Below are 19,038 nucleotides of genomic sequence, written 5' to 3' on the forward strand. Positions count from 1 at the left end.
TCAAAATGTCAGCCCATAGCTGAGATTTGTCTCATTAAAGTTGGTGGAGTCCATTATATCCATCCCCTCCTCCACCTGCCACACTCAATCAAGATGACTTGGAGAAATGAGGGGATTGAGGGGACTCATAATATTGCTTATTTGCATTAGAGTTACAGTGAGACAGACGATCACTGACCAACAAGAAAGGCCTGTGGAAAAGGAAGTCAGCTGAGAGGGAAAACACTGCTGGCATTTGTAGAATTCACAAGCAGACAGAGCTTCGTTTCGTCTTTCCTTGCACATTGATGCCAGCTGGCAGGAAAGGTTTCCTCTAAGAAACATGAAAAAACAAGGGAAAAAAAAAAATCTAAGTGTGACTGTGATAAAGACGCTGGCTCTCCATCCAAGGCGTTGTTCAACAGTCTTGTAACCTGAAGATTTACATACAGCTTTAATTGCCCAGCTCTTCATCCAAAACATATCAGCACACATGTAGATGTGAGGCTTTCACTTTGTTTCCCTTTGATCAGTTTCACTCACCTCAGTTCTTAAATGTGAAGCTGACGGGGGAAATTTCGCATCATCAGCAATGTGGCTGCGTTTGGGTAGTTGGACAACGTGCAGACAAACCTCTGAGCCTCCAGTTTGTTTTAATCAGCTGTTACCTAAGCTTTTTTGGATGCTTCCTTATTAACACTTGGCAAACTTTTCCAGTCGTGGTCGTCTCCTCCCGGTCATCTTCTTCTCAAACTTCTTCTTTGTGACTTTTGGAGTATTTTTTGATAAAATATGATGAAAAATATTAATAAAGACTCAACTGGTTGGTTAACAGAGAACATTGTTACCTTTTCAGTGCCCAACCTCTGGGTGTTGAACCTGATTTAACGGCGGACATGCTTTATGATCATAGTTAATGACTTCTAAATTAATTGTTTGCCACTTAGTTTTAATAGATACATAAGCAAAAACTGAGTTGCATCATTTTCACTTATCAAATCATTATTCACAGCACTGCAAAACCAACCAATGTTTTGCATGAATGTGCAGAAAATGCATCAGAACTACACTGGATTTAAAAAAAAAATTAAAATTGCTAATGTTTATTTTCATTTGTAAAATATGTAGAAAGAAAAAGAAACATAAGCTGAGTTTCATGTAAAAGGACGAAAAACCGACACACCAGTCTATGTGAAGCTGCATGGCATTCTGATCAGCTGAGGGTAAAGAGGAAGGTGCACACCAACAAAGGCATATGAGCATTTCTGAACATCTGTTTCAAGGAAAACCAAAAAGGTAATGTTTGCCATAACAGTGACACCGTTTATATATTTAATCCAGCGTGGTGAAATAATGAAGCGATGATCAGCCACAGTACGTTGTTGGAACAAGGTCAACAGGAGTTAAAAAAGGTCAATTGCCTAAGCCTGCATGTGAGTATTAGGGCGTAAGACAATACGACTGTAGAGTCAGTAGACACTCGTGCCACAAGTACATTTTCAATAGTGCTTCTGTCTGTAGAGGAGCACTTCAAGGTGGCACGTGTCGTTCAAGTCACAACACTGCAAGAACTAGTAAATACAAGGACATGAAGACACGTAACACTTACATCAGCTTACCATTTATCAGCTGCACTCTGACAATACCGTCAGGAATATAGAAAATTACGTTTGAGTTTTTAGTGGAGGTACAATTATTGTCAACACCTCTCTAAAAGCCTTTCAATAATAAGCACATATAAATACTGTTTATGGGGGAACAGAAAGAAAGAAAACAGCACAGTCCTTTTTCCTTAAAATGCATCATGGAAACAGCTAGTGAACGTGATGGAGGTGGAGGGAGGCTTTCTGATCAACCCAGCTAGTCTCCGAGTCTTGTGCCTTATACAAGTTCTCACTCTAGTGGTCTGAACATGAACTGCAGCTGACGGCCACACTGGGAGGAAGAAATGGTTGAAAGCTGCTCTGTTTTTGCTTTTGCTGGTGTGGTCCGAGCCTCGATGACAGTGACTGCTTAGAAGCGGAAATGGATCGGGAGCTTCTTACTTCCAGAAGCCGTTTTACAGTCCAAAGCGGGCGGGGGTGTGTCTGGGTGTCATGGGGACCTCTTCTTTCCTTCCTGGCGTGCAGATTTTCACCGCCCTGAATCAGGAGAGAGAAGCAGGTGCAGACAAGTTACTTCCTGTGGCAACATACACAACAGGAGCTTTATTCCTTATTGCGGTGTTTGGTCAACACTGAATGTTTCCTACTCTGGGTTAAAAGAGCTGGGTTTTTTAAAGCTGCGTGAAGAGGAGAATGAATGAAAAGACAGAGCGGTGTGTCTCTGTGAAGAGTGTTGGGACGTAGAGCCTGACGCCTCTGACAGTGCAATCTATCATCTTTAATTACAGCAGTGTGACACTGACACTTCTCTCGTGCCTTCCTCCTGCTAACACACACACACCTGCAGCAATTACAACAATCAGGCCATAACCTCCTTCTGTCAATCTGTCCCTGCTCTCTGGCTTACCGGTCACTTTGGGAGAAAATGTTGTGCTTCCCTTAACACAAACGCTTCCAGTAGCTCCATTAAGCTCAATGAACATGAATGTCTGACTGGTGGTGCATGTTTTATAACAGTGATATGCTTTTTTTTAGTGTAGTGTCAGCTGGCCCACTGACCATTCCTAAAGGACTAAATATATCTGAATACTTGATCTAACATGTTCCAGCTAATTTTTAATGTTATGTAAAGTTTTAAAATGTAATCACTGCTGACTGGTGTGCAACTGCACTATATGACAGATAACTACATCTATTAGTGCACTCAATTAGATTTTTACCGCATGTTCAGTTTGTCTGATAAATATTGTTTGTTTATTAAATGCTCCCCGCTCTCAAACAGCAGAAGTGGTAACTCGAACCCGCTGGAAAGTGCAATTTACACTTTACTATTACTAAATGCTTTTCAACATAATGTGTCAACAGGAAGCTGAGACTTTTCTTTTGAAATGTATTTAATATTTAGGATTTTTAGGGGGGGGGGAGTAGAATTCATAAGAAGACCAAGCACATTACAGAATAAAACTGTCAAAATCTCTATTTCTGAAAACAAGACCATCCAACCACTTTCTTCTTCTGTCTTAGTGTGAGGTGCAGGATACACCCTGCAGAGGTTGCCAGTCTGTTGCAGGGCTAACACAGACAGAACCGACCAGTCACACTCCATTCACACCTCAAGTTAATTGAGAATCGCTGATTCACCTGACTCCGTGTATACTGTGGGAGGAAGCCACACAAGGAGAACATGCAAACTCCACACAGAGAGATGGTGCTAACCATTGGAGTTAAAACTTGTTGCGTTGTCTCTTAAGCATTTCATATAGAACAAACACACAGGCTCCAAAAACACTCAATGCTCCCCATTTATACACAACACAAGCAACAGGGCTGTTTACTAATTCACAGCAGTGATCTGCGCTGCTGAGCAGGGAGACGGGTGATAAGCAGCTGCCACTCGAAAGCACGCCCGACAACATATTTCATCCCAGTCACACTGAACTCAGAGAGGAGACGCTCGTGAGGCCCGCCAGAGGACAAAGACAGCCACGAGCCCAGGAGAGCCTTCAACTTCATTATCACACGCCCAGCTTCCTCTTCTTAAATCTGATTCTTAATCCTATACCTCGAGTGTGATTATTTTCAACATATCTGTCACAGATGTGGCCACACTAAGCTCGAGACAGAAAAACCAGCTGATTAATTAACAATAAAGGGACTTTTTTAAATTTGTCTTTATAACCCTATTTCTCTATGTAAAGCTCGGAGATGGGTGTGAAATTAATTTTTTTGGTCTAATTTGAAAATGAACATTCCCCTCCTTTCTCTGTTCTGCTATGGCACAATTTAAATTGCTGCAGTAATGGGGGTCAGCCAGGAGTCAATATTATTTCTTTTTGTCTCGTCTGGAGGGACCAGAGGTGAGAAAAGCTCATCATGAAGAGTGAGAAAGGTGGAGTAGAGGGAGGGAGGGAGGGGTGGAGATAGGGGATTGGCAGCAGGGTAGGTAAATTAAACGTTTCTAATCTTGACTGTGTATGGAAAATGAGGGCCACAGGGAACTATTGTTGGACGAGGCCCGTGTAGAGAACCAAAAGGAGGGGAGATTTGTTGCCGCCTTACCTCACGCTGCCGACGTTGTTCTTCTTCTCCTGCTCTTCTCGACGAGCTCGCAGCTGCTCCTCGGCCATGGCCATCTCCTCCTCCATGTTGGTGATCTCCTCCTTGGCCCTGCGACGGTTCTCCTACAAGTCGAACACGGACAAATGGTTTAAAAAGAAGAATACAGAAATGTTTACATGCACAAGTCAATGTTAACATGTTATTCTAAAATCAGTGCTATTAACAGTCTCCGCTCTTCTGAGAAGAGAATTTTATGGTGCAGGTAAGTCTAGTTCGTTTCACTTATAGATCTGTCTTTCTGCCTGAGGATATTTCCAGGTTGGAACAAGTGACTCCACCTGTCTACCACTGCCGCTTATCCAGAGGGAGGTGCTGGACCTCATTCTCCCAGGCCAACTTCTCCAGCTCATCCGGAGGCACTCCAAGGCGTTCCGAAACCAGCTGAGGGGTTAACTTTTCCAGCATATGCTGCTCTGCCCCGGGGGCCTTCTTCCACTACGGCCAGAAACACCTCACCTGGAAGGCGTCCAGAAGGCAGCCTCGTCAAATGCCCAACACACCTCAACTGGCTGGTTTCGATGTTGAGATGTAGCAACTCTGAGTCCCTCACCCCCTCTCTATTCCCCAGCCACCTTCAGAGGAAGCTCATTTTTGCCGATTGTATCCATAATCTAATTTTTTTTGAGCTTGTGTTCATAAGGTGTCAATCTCACGCCTCCCTATCCCCTCACTTGTGAGGCCTGCCACAGAAACTCCTCCATTTGGGGCAACAGCTCATCCCCTAATCAGAGTGAGCAATCTACCCGAGGAATATGGACTCAGACTTGTAGGTGCTGGATGCTGATTTAGCTCACTGGTTGAGCAGGTGCCCGAATGCCCTACAGCTGAAATGCAGTGGGCCTGGATTCCAGTCTGACCTGCAGCCCTTGGCTGCATGTCTTCCCCTGCTTTCTCTGCCCATCTTTCTCTTCTCCTCTTTGCTGCTAAAAATATAAAATAAAGGTAAACCCTAAAAATAAATCTTTGGAGGTGCCAATTCTTATCCCAGCCACTTTACACTGTAGTGGAAGCTGATTAGACCAAGACAACCACATCATCTGCGAAGAGCAGAGACATGATCCTAAGTCTGTCAAAGTTGACACCACTTGGCTGCGACTAGGATTTCTATCCATAAAAGTTATGAACGAGGGCAGGCCTGATGGGAAAGGATCCGATTTACTGCTGGCGACGCAAACCAAGCTCTCACTACGACTGAACAGGGAATAAATGGTTCATAGCAACGGGGCAGTCAGCCATGCTCACAGGGACACGGTCCACAAAACACATGTAGACTGGTTGGGCAAACTCCCACGCTCTCTCACGCAACTTTGAGGTGAATAAAGAGCCAGTCCAGTGCTCCACAACTAGGATGGAAACTACGTTACTCCTGAGTCTAAAAAAATCTTTTTTTTAAGAAAAGTTGCCACCACACCGAAAAGCTGATAAGGACCACAGCTACGGGTTACAAAGTAAATCTGAGGGGTCAAAACAAAAACAACACAAAAATGTATATTTTATATTTACACAAAATTTCCCACCTCTCCTTCTGACCTTCCTGTCAGAGCCGCCTGCTCTTTCACCCCTTCCACAACCCCAGCATCCACCTGCATGCTGCTCCACCCATTTCTTGACTTACCTGTCTGCTTTTTCCAGCATGTTTGATGCTATAAAACATGGGTCCCAGTTCTGCTAGCCACTCTCCATCCACTGCAGTCACACACTGCATGTACTCCTGCAACACAAAGCACAAGTTAACATCAGCAACATTAAAAACCATCAACTGTTTTTGCCAAAAATATGCAGCAGTCAGTCTTCTTACCTTTGTGGTCATTACGAGCTCGTGGTAGATGATGTAGTCGGGAGTGTAGCCCATACCAAACAGGGAGCTGGTAGGATGGAGGTGACATGGCATACCTGTCCTCACATTCACATATTCCCCAATGCCCTGGGAGCAAACACATGCATAAATAAATTAAATGTTCAGGATCCTGGTTCCTGCAGTGTGCCTCTGTCTATGTTTGCACTATAAGGTCAGAGCAAAGCAGGTCATCTGGGCTAATTTGCTTCTCCACCTGGGTTGGACAGCAGGAAAATAAATTTAAAGTATATCCAGCATTACTATGATTGCTTGGGTTAGCTGCCTACACATAAGTCAAACTGAGAACCTTGATTATATAGTCATGATTTTAAATTTCCTTTCAGATTTTACCGCTGTATTAATGGGAGGCCAGGGGGGATATTTTACCACTCTGTAATTATGCTGCTATAAATCTGCCACAACCAGTCGCCACCAGGTGTAACATATTAACTGAAGGAAACCGTAAGTGAAGAAAGTACCTTGAGCTTGGCAGCCTGGTGGAAGTAAGCAGCACAGATGCATTTTCTGATGATGTCCCAGTCTGAACCACAGGAAACCAGGTTCATCCTCTGCTGCACCATGATGTCCTTCAACTGGGAGCGTACCTCACGCACCTGCACAAACACCGGATTTATTGGAGGTAGACCCCAACAGACAAAACAAGTCCAACCTGGCTGCTTACGATTGTTTTAAAAATACATATCATTGCAATAATGTAACACCCTGAAAATCTCACAGGATTTAAACTTTGCCCAAACAGCAAACTTGACACTAATAACCATTAAAACTGCACAATATTCATATAGCAGAGTTTACAAGTGCAAAGTGAACGAGAGAATAGGTGAAGCAGTGCAAGTCTGACCTTGCGCATGGCCTTGGTGTGGATGAAGTGCTCGTTGCACCAGATGCTAGAGTAATTGTTGTTCTTCCACTGCATGTACACATTAAGGTAGGTGAGGTGGTCACTCTCGGGGACTGAGAACTTCTCCCTCACCTGGTCACTCTCCTCCTCACGACCCTGTAAAAAACGCACAGACAGAGTTTAATATTTAAAAGTGTTTATTAGTGTTTAAAAATGTAACAGCTAACCAGCGTGTAGCAGAAACGTAATATTATACGTCAAATTTGTTAGGATGGAGTTATGTTCCCCACCACGTAGCACAGTCCAACATTCATTTTCTTCACTTTCTCCTTTACTTTTGTTTTTTTTATTTAAGTCTCCACTAATTTCTGAGGGAATTATCAGACTTTTAAGCTGCTAGTCACCAACTGTGTCTGTCTTCTGTCTGGTACAGTGAATTAGCTTTTCCACTGAAAAGGCAACAACTAAAAATAATGCCATGAGGGTGCTAAGAGTGAGCCAGAACAGTGCACGATACGAAAGGGGAAAAAAAAGGAAAGCTTTTAAACTCCAAAGAGCTCCCTGGGCTTTACATGGACCAAAATATACTAAAACAGTGCAGATGTCAGGCTTTTGATGCAATTCTCATGTCATCATTTGGAGCAAACCTTTTCACATTCAAGAAGTCATGTGACGGGAGCTCATATTTATTTTCGAGAAAAAAAACAACAAATCACATTCTTAAAAATTAAAAAAAAAAGGAGTTGTACCTTAGGTCTGTAAAAGATGGCTGGCACAGACAACATGGAGACGATGATGAGAATGTCAGCACTGCAGCCCATGTCACAGGACACTATCAGCATCTTAGAGAGGGCGGGGTCAAGCGGAAACTCCACCATCAGACGTCCCGTTGGTGTCAAAGCTCCTGAAAGGACGACAGAGGACACCGTGACAAACTCAGCGTGTGTGCAATATAAACGTACATGACATGTAAAGAATGTAGGAGGGACAAGTATTAAGATGAGTGGATAAGCTGCTTTTCCATCAAAAGCCTGCTGGCGTAAGGGAGAAGGCAGCATTGTGTGACACTTATTTATCTTTCACTGTGAGAGAGTAGAATGAACTGCTGACAGCTGAGAATACTTGTAGGGGAAAAAATAGAGTGTGAGATCAAAAAACTTTGCAGTTTCTGATTTAAATGATTAGACGAAAGAGTCTAAGAAGCTTACGAGGAGGAAAAGCAGAGTAGCAGAGAAGCCAGTTTGGGGCAGGTAAGCCTTAATCAGAGATAATCTGCTGTTAACACACCATACAGGGAATCATCAAAAGTCCCCCCTTATCCCCAAATCCCTAAATCCCCTGGAATCTGGCTAAGGATGAGACCAAAATGAGACCGGACCAGTCAAATCAAACACAGGATCAGTTACTAGGCAATTACTCCACTGGCTAAACCTCACAACTGTCTCCTCCAGGCCTGTTTGCAGCGTCTGCACTATCAATGCAGCATCCTTTACAGAAGCCGGTCTCGTGCCTGTTTGGGGTGTCACAATCACTATGTATCAGCTCAAAGCAGCGCTCAGAGGGGAAATGCAATTCCTAAATACCCAATATCCTCTATCATCACGTCAGGAAAATGATTTATATTGTTTGGCCCTACTGGAAAAAACGACTGACCTGGGCTAAGTCCAGCCTGCTACAACAAATTTGGTATATAATTTTACATGTCCATTTAACACAGATGGAGGATATAGAAATACATTTAGACTTAGTTTTATTTTATGTCATCACTAATCGGAAAATATAATACTTGTAATATAATAATTGTACGCTTTTTTTAAAAGTCGACGTACTAGAAATCAATTTAAATGGGGGGAGGATTTCCGGTTGGACACTAGACACAAACCTGTGTTGTCCAAAGCTCCCAAGATCCAGAGCTGGTACATGGAGTTGAGCATGTTATCCTCAGGTGGTGGATCCATGAAGTGGAAAAGGAGCAAATCCTGAACACCCAGAGACTTTAACAGCAGGACTACGTTGGCCAAGTTGGTTCTCTGGATCTCTGGTATGGTGGTGGTCAGCATCTCGTTCTTAAAGGCGCTCTGAGTGTACAGCCTGTTCGGGCGGAGGAGACACAGAGTAACGGTCAAACTGGTTTGCTTGTTTTTGAAGCAAACTGAGAGCTTGAACGGAGAAGATGAAATATGCTCATCTTATTATGTGGACACGCGTCATTAGGAAAGTACCGAGCATACAGTCAGGTCCGTAAGCTTTTGGACTGTAAAACAAGCCACTGCGTGCCATTTTTAAATCACACAGTCAAATAACTGAAATGCAGACTTCCAGCTTTAATTTGGAAGATTTTCATTATTTATTTTTTTACATGAACTGCAATTACAATTCAGTCATTTTCACACAGTTTGAAGATGTTTCCTTTTCCCTTCTCTTCCCATGATTTGTGAACAAGTTAATTTTGCTTTTATCTGTTACATTTTTTTCCTAGAACTGTGCGGGCTCTTTTAAATGTTTTATGGCAAACTCTAATCTGGATTTCCCATTCTTGACTTTAAACAGTGGTCTGCACCTCATCAAGGAAACTCCTGATACCCCCACCTACTTGATGGTGTTTTTGACTTTGTTAGATGTTGTGAAGCTGCTGACCTGGTCAGTACAATCATTATTTTTAAGAACATAGCAAATTGTTGATTTGACCCCTCCTAAAGTTTCTGCTGTCTCTTAAAGGTTTATTTAGTTTTTTGTTTTCAGCCTAACATCCTTCAGTCGTTAAACCACGAGGGAACAGGCCTCAACCGGTCATGATACTCCTTTCAGTGAACTTATTCTCTAACTTGGTCTCGAATTCCTAAACAGTTATTGCAATAATTTTTTATCAAACCCTTTGAATGAAAGCAAAAGTCTACATTTTATCTTATTGAAAGTCCACTGTGGTGATGTACAGAGGCAAAGAAAGTGTCACTATCCAAATATTTATGGACCCGACTGTAGAACGACTGCAAAGGGAAACTCCATAAGTTAGAATTCAGGGAAACTTCCTGAGCATGGGTTAAAGTATCTCTTTCAGCAATTACAGCAGTCTGGTGTAGGTGCTTATAATTACAGGATGATTTGAACATTGAGGGATTTGAGCATGTGTGGGTGCCTACTGCAGGCACCCACACACGCTCAAAGGATCTTTGAACAGGGAATTCTCCACACGAGCTGAGTAAATCACCGTGAATCTCTCTGTGCGCTCTCACATCCGCAGCTGCTCAAACGCCTCGACTGCGCCGTGTAAAGCTGTTCCAAAACCGATTCTTTGTATATTTTTGTGAGCTTGTGTGTTAAGAGCAGGTGGGTAGGATTTATCTCAGCATACGTGGGCCTCACAGCTCATTTCAAATACAAAATGCTTCACTATGTGTAGGCACGTCAGCAAGTCTCTATAATATGTTATAATAAGTTATAATATATCCAAAGAGCGAGAGGTCAAGTAAAACCTCTAAAAGGATCTCCTTTCCTGCCGTACAAACAGTCAAACTGCATGAAATCCTCCAGAGATTAGGCTTCTGGCACTCTCCCTCCTTTGCTGCCTCTGTCTGTCTTGAAGGCATGGCCACAACACACATGAACACAATTTGTGAACACATTAACAGTTCAACCAGAATGATGCAAGCTTTTTAGACAAGCAGGAGCAGAATAAAAGCCTGACTCTAACCCCGGGTGGTTTGTTTCTGAATATGTGCCATTCAGCCAAAAATACATTTACAATTGTAATGTGGAACCGGATTGCACGTAGTTACTGTGAGAGGGTTTTAAAGCAGGCAGAATGAGAATATCTTCCCTCTTAAAGGATCAAGAGACTTTCAGTATTGAAAACAAGAAAAAGCCTGAGTTAAAAAAACAAAACTGCTAAAACTGTAAACTATGCACTAATTCCAGCTCAGAAATTCTGTAATGTGCCATGTGAATGTGTCTGCACAAATACCGAGTGTGCATAAAGCAGACAAGGGCCTGAATATTACCTGTAACATTGCCCTGGTCCTGTACGTCCTGCTCGACCAGCACGCTGGTTGGCATTAGCTTGGCTAATAGGATAAACCTGGAGCGCGTCCATTCCAATGCGAGGATTAAAAACCTTTTGAATAGGGAAAAAAAGGGAAGTAAATATCAATGGTGTCACTTTCCTTAAATACTGTACAATAATAAAAATATCTTCAGTGGGATTGAGCTACCTTAAGTTTGCAATAGCCTGAATCCACAACAAACATGATGCCATCCACAGTGAGGGACGTCTCTGCGATGTTTGTAGCGACTATGCATTTTCTCACACCATCTGGAGCCTAGCAAGCGACGAAAGAAAATTAATCAGCTGAAGGTTATTAGTTTGCGTAAAATGTTTATTTAAATTAATTCACAAGTGATAAAAACCTTCTGGAAGATCTTGGCCTGGAGGTCAGATGGAAGCTGAGAGTAAATGGGAAGCACAGCTAGAGCAGGAGCATTTTCCAAGTCTTCCAAACGCTCCACAATCTGATCCGATGTCACCTGCAATAACAAGGAAATACTGAAAACTTTACCAGACTCTAAAACTAAGATATTTCCTCTATGTTTTTATTTTATTTTAGTTAGTTTAGTTTTCCAAGTTCACAAAATTGATTCAGTTAGTTTTCTCAAAAATTCTGCTTTTCTCTTTTTTTTACTAAAACTAGAATAAGTTTGGTGAGAGCACACAAACCAAACAAGAAATATATATATCACGGTCATGTTGCTTACTTCAATGTCCTCTTGCCCAGGCATAAAAATGAGGATGTCTCCCAACAGCCCACTGAGGTGAATCTGCAATGCTTGCTTCACAGCTGCCTCCACGTAGTCCTCCTGAGGTGTCTACAAAGCACCACACACAACAAATCATCCAGACTTTGCATAATATATAAACTAGTTGTATTTCATAAACTGACAGCTTCATGTTGAGGTAAAAATATGGCAACCTAATTTACATTTATTACCCGTATGATACAAGGTTCACAGAAAGGCTCTTATACCCGAAATAAGGAATAAAATCATAAACATACCTTGCTAAACAAAATGTCAACTGGAAATGTTCTCCCTGGAATATGGAATATAGGTACGTTGCCAAAAAATGATGCAAACTTGTCAGAATCCATGGTTGCAGACGTAACTATGAGTTTCAAATCGGTGCGCCGAGATACAACCTGATAGGAAAAGCAAACAGAAGTGAAGAGCTTGCTTGACATCATCGAGTATTCTTCTCATAAAAGTATGTTGTACCGACCTCACGCAGCAGACCAAACAGCACGTCAGTATTCAGTGAGCGCTCGTGAGCTTCGTCCATTATAACAGCACTGTAGTGGTCCAGGTCCGACTCCCTCAGTGACTCCCTGAGCAGGATTCCATCTGTCATGTACTTTATCAGAGTTTTCTCAGATGTACAGTCCTCAAATCGGATTGCGTAACCAACCTAGAGGAAACATTGTCAAAATAATCAAGTGAAACTGAAAAAAAAAAAAAATGTGAGAGAATGACCACTAACCCAATACTCCTGTGTGACATGCACAGATATTCATTTTAATAAAAATGAAAGGGGGGAAGCAATTAAAGCAAAGATAGTACCTACTGACAGAAGTAAAACAGAATTATTTTAAACCCTCTAAAAACATAGGTTCTCCCTTTACCTACTACTATTTTTCAGCACTTGAAGTTGATTATTTCATTCACTACCACATTCCAGGTCGCTAACAAACCTGATATTTTCCTCCTGCCCACTAGATGGCAGTGTTACACAGAATATGCAAGATGGCTCCAGTGTGTTGGCTTTACCTCCTCTCCGAGGTTGGTGCCGATCTCCTCGCTGACTCTCTTGGCCACGCTCATGGCAGCCACTCTTCTGGGCTGAGTGCAACCCACCATGCCGTATCTGGTGTAGCCATCCTCGTGCAGGTACTGGGTCAGCTGGGTGGTCTTCCCACTGCCGGTTTCCCCAACAACAATCACTATGCTGTTGTCCCTGCAGTTTGCAGTAAACACAATTAAAAATTGAAGGTTATATTCAAAGAACTCATCTCAGTTTTAATGCGGGTTTCTTGTAACTAATTCCACCATCCATTAAATAGTAAGAAAATCAAATAAACTGCTTAGTTGATGAGTATAAACAAATATTTGTCCAAACAGCCAATCACCCACATCCCTCTGTCTTTTAATGTCAAACACATTTTAAAGGTGGAAAACAACCAACATAGTCTTGGTATCAATACCTTATGATATTAAGAAGCTGCTGTCTGACTGCAAAGATAGGCAGGTACTGTCTCTGCTCCAGAATGCTCTTCTTCTTAGCAAATTCACTGCTGGCCTCGCTCTTCTCTTTCATGTGGTCTGCAAATTTTTGCTCTGCTCTGTAAAGCAAACAACAAAAAAATGAATACAGTAGATCAGACAAACACTAGACTTCAATGCTACAAGCCAGATTATTAATAGAGAAAATGTCTGTCAGCTCACCTGTAATCTACTTTGCCGTCCTCTCCTACAGCTTTGCCCCCTGGCATGTCTTCATCCTCCGTCTTCTTAATACCCATGATATCCCCCAACTTGGTGCCTGCCAATTCCCAGTGTTTGTGCTGTGCCTGAAAACATAATTAAGGGCAGGTACACATATTCAGATCAGAAAAAGAGTGAATACAGCATCTGGTGTCAGAGTCATCCAATAGTTTTGCCTCATTAATGATTTATTCCTCACACCGACACGAATTAAAATATTGTGATTATTCATTTAATGAAGGAATGTTGGACAACAGTAGCATAAGACATGCGTTCGTAAGCCTATCACAATTCATTTACATATTAATTTCATTTGTTAGAGATTTGGATCGTATGTGGCTTCCTACACAACTGTGCAATACCAAACTACACAATGTATATGACAGCTTGCACAATAGGGCATTTAACAGATTACATTATTACAATCAGGAATCTGTAATATGATCATAGATCTGTTATTATCATATTATTATTATATAATATATCTACTGTGCAACACTTTCAGGCATTTTAGATGTCTAGAGTCTTTATTTTGTAATTCCATGAGGCAGGTGTCCCATCAGTCCCACGTTCATTCTGCAGCATGACACAACAATCCCAAAACCAAAGCCAGTTATAAAGAAATGTCTTCAGTGTTCAAAAGGGCAAGGAATCCTGCAGCAGCTTTACATACTTTTGCACACTAAGTTATATTGTGCATTGCACTAAATGCCATTACCATTCTCAGACTGAACTAGCCTCAGTATGAAGTCTGAGGCAGGGTCACTAAATCCTTTTCTGTGAACCTGTCTGAGTGGAATTGCATGCCCAGCATACCTTCTTTCGCTCTTTCTGCTCACGATGTTTACGGACCAGCTGGCTGCCCTTTCTAGAGATGATGGCCATATCAGAAGTAGGATCTTTCACAGGGATGACAGGTTCTGGCTGCGGGAGGACAAACACGCACATATTGACACTAAAATTGATAAGAAATTCCTCAAGCGTAATCATGAGACAAATATAACATCTCAGAGATTGGAAATGTTAATGATGAGAGGCTTTACCTGTTTAGTGAAGACTATTCTTCCATCCAGGAAGGGAGGGACCAGGTTATGAACCAGCAGGTGAACCTTGGCGGCATTGTCCTCCTCAAAATCTTCATCCACTTCCAACCTTTGCACCACACCACTGGTCAGCATTCGATTGGTCTCCCACCGTTCGTTATCCTTTAACAAGAATCACAGCCTCTTACAAAGGTATGCCCACACAAGATCACCGCCCCATCTCGGTGTCTTAGACCTTCTTCTTCCCTTTCTCGCTCTGTCCCTTCCCCCCCGTCTTGCCACCATGGGGAGCAGGGCTTTCAGCTGCTCTGCTCCTCAACTCTGGAAATATCTCTTCCATCTCTCTCTTTAAGACCCAACTCAAAACTCATTTGTTCAAAATAGCTTATTCCACATAACCTCTCCACTCTGCTATTTGAAATTTGTTTTATCGCTTATTCTTTTATGATTGTGTAAACTGCTTGCTTTTATGTTGCTTTTATTATTCTGCGTCCTTGAGTGTTCTGAAAGGCGCTTTTAAATAAAATGTATTATTATTATTATTACTATTATTAAAAGACATGCACACACACAAAGGTCACCTGCATGCAGTGGCAAGTCATGTATGCAGATACACAGAAGATTTGCCACTGCATGCAGGTGTACAGTTCTGATTTTGGTAAATATTGAAGCAGAATGGTTGTACCTCATTGATCTGTCGTTTCTGGGCAGATATTCTTTTTTGAGTCTGCTTCTGAAGTATCTGCTCTCTCTTCTTTATGTAGTCGTCAGAGGTGGAAGTGAAAGGGTTGTGGAACTCATCATAGCCTTCATCCATCATGTACCAGTCTCTGTCAGCTTGCTGTAATTTCAGTTAAATAATCAGATAACAGAAAAAAAATGCTTATGTATGAGGCATGAAGGAGTGATAATTTAGTACTCACCTTCTGGTCTTCCTCCCACTGTTCTTTCTCGTTCTCATTATCAAACATAATTCCTGCACCACCTTCTTCTTTCCTCCCTGAAGAAAAGACAAAGAAATTAAATTTCTCCGGCATACTATAAATGTTGAATGAAGGTTCAATTTTTTAACAGTACCTTTTCCTTGTGATAAACGAGGTGTGGACCCCAAATGCTTTCGGTCATTGGCCCATTCATTATACTTATAGGATGGGGTAGGCAGGGGCGTGTCGTCAGGATAACGACCTGATCTAACTGATCTAAAAGCAAATAAATGATGTTAGCATCGAGTGGCAGTTAAGCATTTCACACAAAGTGCAATCATATTTACAAAAGCCTCTAAGAAACTGATGATAACAGTATGATCATAACACTTGGTGATACGCAGCAAAGAGCTGCGAATTATATTTTTTATAAAATACAAATAGCCATGCTGCCAGATAACATTTAGAGCTGAAGATAATTCTAAATGCAATTCAATATATTGTATTCTGTGTGGGGTCACATATATAATATCAGTTTTGATCAGTACAAAGAAATAAATAAAAATTACAGGTCCTGAGTCACAAAAATGTAAGCTACAATACACGACAGTTGCTCACCTGTCCCTTCTCTCACTTTCTCGGCCAGAGCGTTGGCTTCTTTCCGAGCGGTCGGACTCTCTGTGAGACGGGGCAGGGGAAGGAGATTCCCACTGGGAATGCCTTGAGCTGCCAAAACCACTGTCATCCTCATCCCAGTTGGAGCGGGAGGGAGTGAAAGAATCTATGTAAAAACAAAAGAAGGTAAGTGATCAAGTTGAATACACAACATTTTGTACATGGCAATAAAACAAATTCAAATAAAAGCAAAACAACCTCTGGGACGACTCTGTGGAGTTTGGGGTTCATCTCTCTTACTGCCCCGGCTGATGCGATCGGACCACCCATCCCTCTGTGAGCGTTCACTCCTCTCACTGCGCTCCCAACGCTCCGACCGACTGCTGCTGCTGCCACGGCTATAGCCGCTCTCGCGGTCATCTAACAGACAAAAGCAAAGGAATCTCAGCATCCTCAACTGATCTAATATTTGCTTTCATTATCACCTGATCTACAACGTTGAAACAAAAAAACAAACCAAAAAAAACAATGGAATATCCAGAGTTTTGAGTGGTTCTTTCTTACAAATACTAAAAAAAGGAAAAAAAAATATCACACTAAAATCATGATGGATGGACTAAAACCAAAAGTCAATTTTAATGACTATTAGAAAACCAAATGATTTATGGAGTCACCTCTTTCACTGCGTCGGTCTCTGCCCTTATCTCTACTCCTTTCTCGGTCTCTCTCTCTGTTTCTGTCCTCTTTAGAAGAGGCATAGACTCCATGCTCGCGCCTCTCCTTCTCCCTCTGCTGGTGTCTGCGTCTGAACTCTTCGCTGACACCTCCAGGGTTTGAGGGCGTCTCTGAACCAGTCACACGATACTTCCTGCTAGCGAGACAAAAATAAAAGATTCTCAATTACATTATAGCATTTCTGATGAGAATTCCTCAGTCAAGTACACCGTGACTTTTTGCTCTCTGCAGCATTTCCAAGTCACGATCCCATATACGAATAAACTATAAAACAGCACATTGTAAAAACTTTTTCCACAAGCCACAATGAAAGCTTTTTAAGCTCATAAAATGAATGGAATACCTTTCTATCTATTCTTTGTAGAGTGCTCACACTTACCTCTCTTTTTTAGCAGTGCTATTGTCATCACTGTCTTCTTCATCAGATCCAGAGTCACTTTTACCTTCCTCCCAGTCTTTGTAGGAGGAAACCTTTGACTTCTTGCTACTCCTGTCATCACTGCTAGAATCTGCTTGTTCCTTAGTCTCACGCTCCTTCCTTTTCTGTGCTGCCAGAAGATCCAAGCCCAGTAAAGATGTGCGTGGAGTGGGTGCCCGAAATACATGGGGCTCTGCAGCAGCGCTCTTCTTCTTTACAATCAGACCTCCAACTTGAACGGTCGGATCGGATCCTTCCAGCCTATGCATTGACACGTCATCATCCATTATCTGTGAAGAAGTTATGATATGAGGAGTGCTAGTAATCTTCGCTGGTGATATCACCATTGATAACATAATTACATTCTATCTCAGGTTTTTTTTTTTTGCATATTTATTACACTTTTATGTTGCAGATCATCAAACTAAATTTTAAATGATGATTTTACTTATTAAGGAAAAAAGTTAACCTGGTCCTGTGTAAAAAAGTAATTGCCTCAAGTGCTTGTGATAACTACTAATGAGTCTTTCACATCATCCCAGAAGAATCACCGTGCACACACTTCTGTCCAGAACTGTTTTAATTCAGCCACCTGGCAAAGCATCTCGATTGGATTCAACTCCAATCGTGTGTATTTACTCGGGTTATATTTACCAGGAAGGAGACAAATACTTTTTCACAGCACTGTATCGATAGGCCGTCATTTCACAGTCATACTCAGAGTCCAAGCTAGGCTCCAATCAATAATCCAAACCACAGAGTAATAACATTTAAATTATTTACTTATTGACCAACTACTGATGTTTGGGAAAAAAAACCCTCCAGGATATGAAGTAGCAATAATAACTTTTTACCCCGATCCAAAATGAAATAAATAAATCTTTGGTGGGAAATAAGTCACATATGTATTAGTACCTATCACATTAATAGTATCAAAATCTAACTTGAGGCTCTATACGCTTCCGCTGTAGTTGGTAACATGCTTACGTGAGCTCTACGCATTATATTTACGCAGCTAACATTGCTCCATAAAAGAGCTCGTGGGTAAGAGTTTCATTTAAAAAAAACTATCACATACCTCAGACTGAGCGGCTAGCCTCGGCTAGCCTTCGAGCTGCTAGTGTCCAGACGAGAAGGCGCAAAAATGCCGCGTGTTTCTGTCAGCGTAAAATACAAACACTCTCACATGAACGTAAACATCTGGGGCCAACTTATGGACCACAAAATGAATCACAAAACCACCACTAATGGCGTCAGAGAAAACGATTAACGATCGGTTTTCGTAAACTCAACGCGTATGTTTACAGATGAGGGAGCAGCCATTGCAATCCCACAATCCTTCTTCTTCTTCTTTTTCTTCTTTGTACGGCGATACCAAACCGTACATATGAAAAAGCGCCGCTTCTGGTTTGAAGTGATTACTACATCTCTTATATTTTTTTCTATATTTTATGTTCAGAATCAGAAAAGGGTTTATTGCCAGATGTTGAGCAGATTTACAACGTTAGGAAATTGCTGCGGTACTCAATGCGAAACATACTATAAGACAAACACTTAAATAAAAAACAAAAAAGAAATAAAAATAAGAAAAGTGCTAAGCCCCCATTAAGTAAAGGTTACATAACATCCCTTTAGCTTCTTTGGCCTGCATTTGTTTTCTTTTTCTCTTTCTAACCCCCTTTTAAGCTTGTATCCGTATTAATCTAGAAGTTCCTTTTCATTTATTTTCTACATGAGCTGTATCTAAACATATCATCCCACAGTTCTAAAATGTAATTGCGAAAAAATATTTATTTACTTTTATTTACTTTACCCATATTTATATATTTATTATAATAATAATAAGAGTTACAGGCGAGGAAAGAGTGTAAATGT

The 19,038-nt window shown here is 41.5% G+C and overlaps 1 protein-coding gene across 3 annotated transcripts; it reads right to left on the bottom strand.

Annotated features, from left to right (window-relative positions):
* Positions 1-1,297: 1,297 nt before the first annotated feature.
* dhx38 (DEAH (Asp-Glu-Ala-His) box polypeptide 38) lies at positions 1,298-18,524 on the bottom strand. 3 transcript variants are annotated; one of them, XM_086287553.1, is made up of 27 exons: positions 18,242-18,524; positions 17,125-17,453; positions 16,685-16,878; positions 16,269-16,430; positions 16,014-16,176; positions 15,550-15,671; positions 15,396-15,472; positions 15,158-15,313; positions 14,473-14,634; positions 14,246-14,353; positions 13,391-13,515; positions 13,150-13,287; positions 12,716-12,902; positions 12,171-12,356; positions 11,950-12,090; positions 11,651-11,761; positions 11,306-11,422; positions 11,110-11,217; positions 10,900-11,012; positions 8,784-8,992; positions 7,651-7,805; positions 6,902-7,057; positions 6,519-6,653; positions 6,001-6,126; positions 5,818-5,913; positions 4,143-4,264; positions 1,298-2,120 (listed from the first exon to the last, which is right to left on the bottom strand). In XM_086287553.1, exons 2-27 carry the CDS (start codon positions 17,448-17,450, stop codon positions 2,039-2,041), a joined length of 3,777 nt encoding a protein of 1,258 aa, XP_086143679.1. In that variant the 5' UTR covers positions 17,451-17,453; positions 18,242-18,524; the 3' UTR covers positions 1,298-2,038. The 3 variants fall into 3 exon arrangements, with proteins under 3 accessions (XP_086143679.1, XP_086143673.1, XP_086143665.1); XM_086287547.1 differs by having other exon boundaries at positions 16,685-16,881; XM_086287539.1 differs by lacking the exon at positions 18,242-18,524 and having other exon boundaries at positions 16,685-16,881; positions 17,125-17,534.
* Positions 18,525-19,038: the final 514 nt, after the last annotated feature.

This window comes from Aulonocara sp. 'chitande type north' Nkhata Bay, linkage group LG1 (genome assembly GCF_057382095.1).
Source record: "Aulonocara sp. 'chitande type north' Nkhata Bay isolate Kocher_YH1m ecotype deep benthic linkage group LG1, A_spYH_male_GT1.1, whole genome shotgun sequence".
Classification (NCBI taxonomy): domain Eukaryota; kingdom Metazoa; phylum Chordata; class Actinopteri; order Cichliformes; family Cichlidae; genus Aulonocara; species Aulonocara sp. 'chitande type north' Nkhata Bay.

Coding starts and splice junctions, on each gene's coding strand:
- dhx38 (XM_086287539.1), bottom strand. CDS start 17,519: ATGTTATCAATGGTGATATCACCAGCGAAGATTACTAGCACTCCTCAT. Junction 16,882..17,124: donor AGCACTGCTAAAAAAGAGAG/GTAAGTGTGAGC, acceptor TTGTCTCGCTAG/CAGGAAGTATCGTGTGACTG. Junction 12,903..13,149: donor CAGCTTCTTAATATCATAAG/GTATTGATACCA, acceptor TGCAAACTGCAG/GGACAACAGCATAGTGATTG.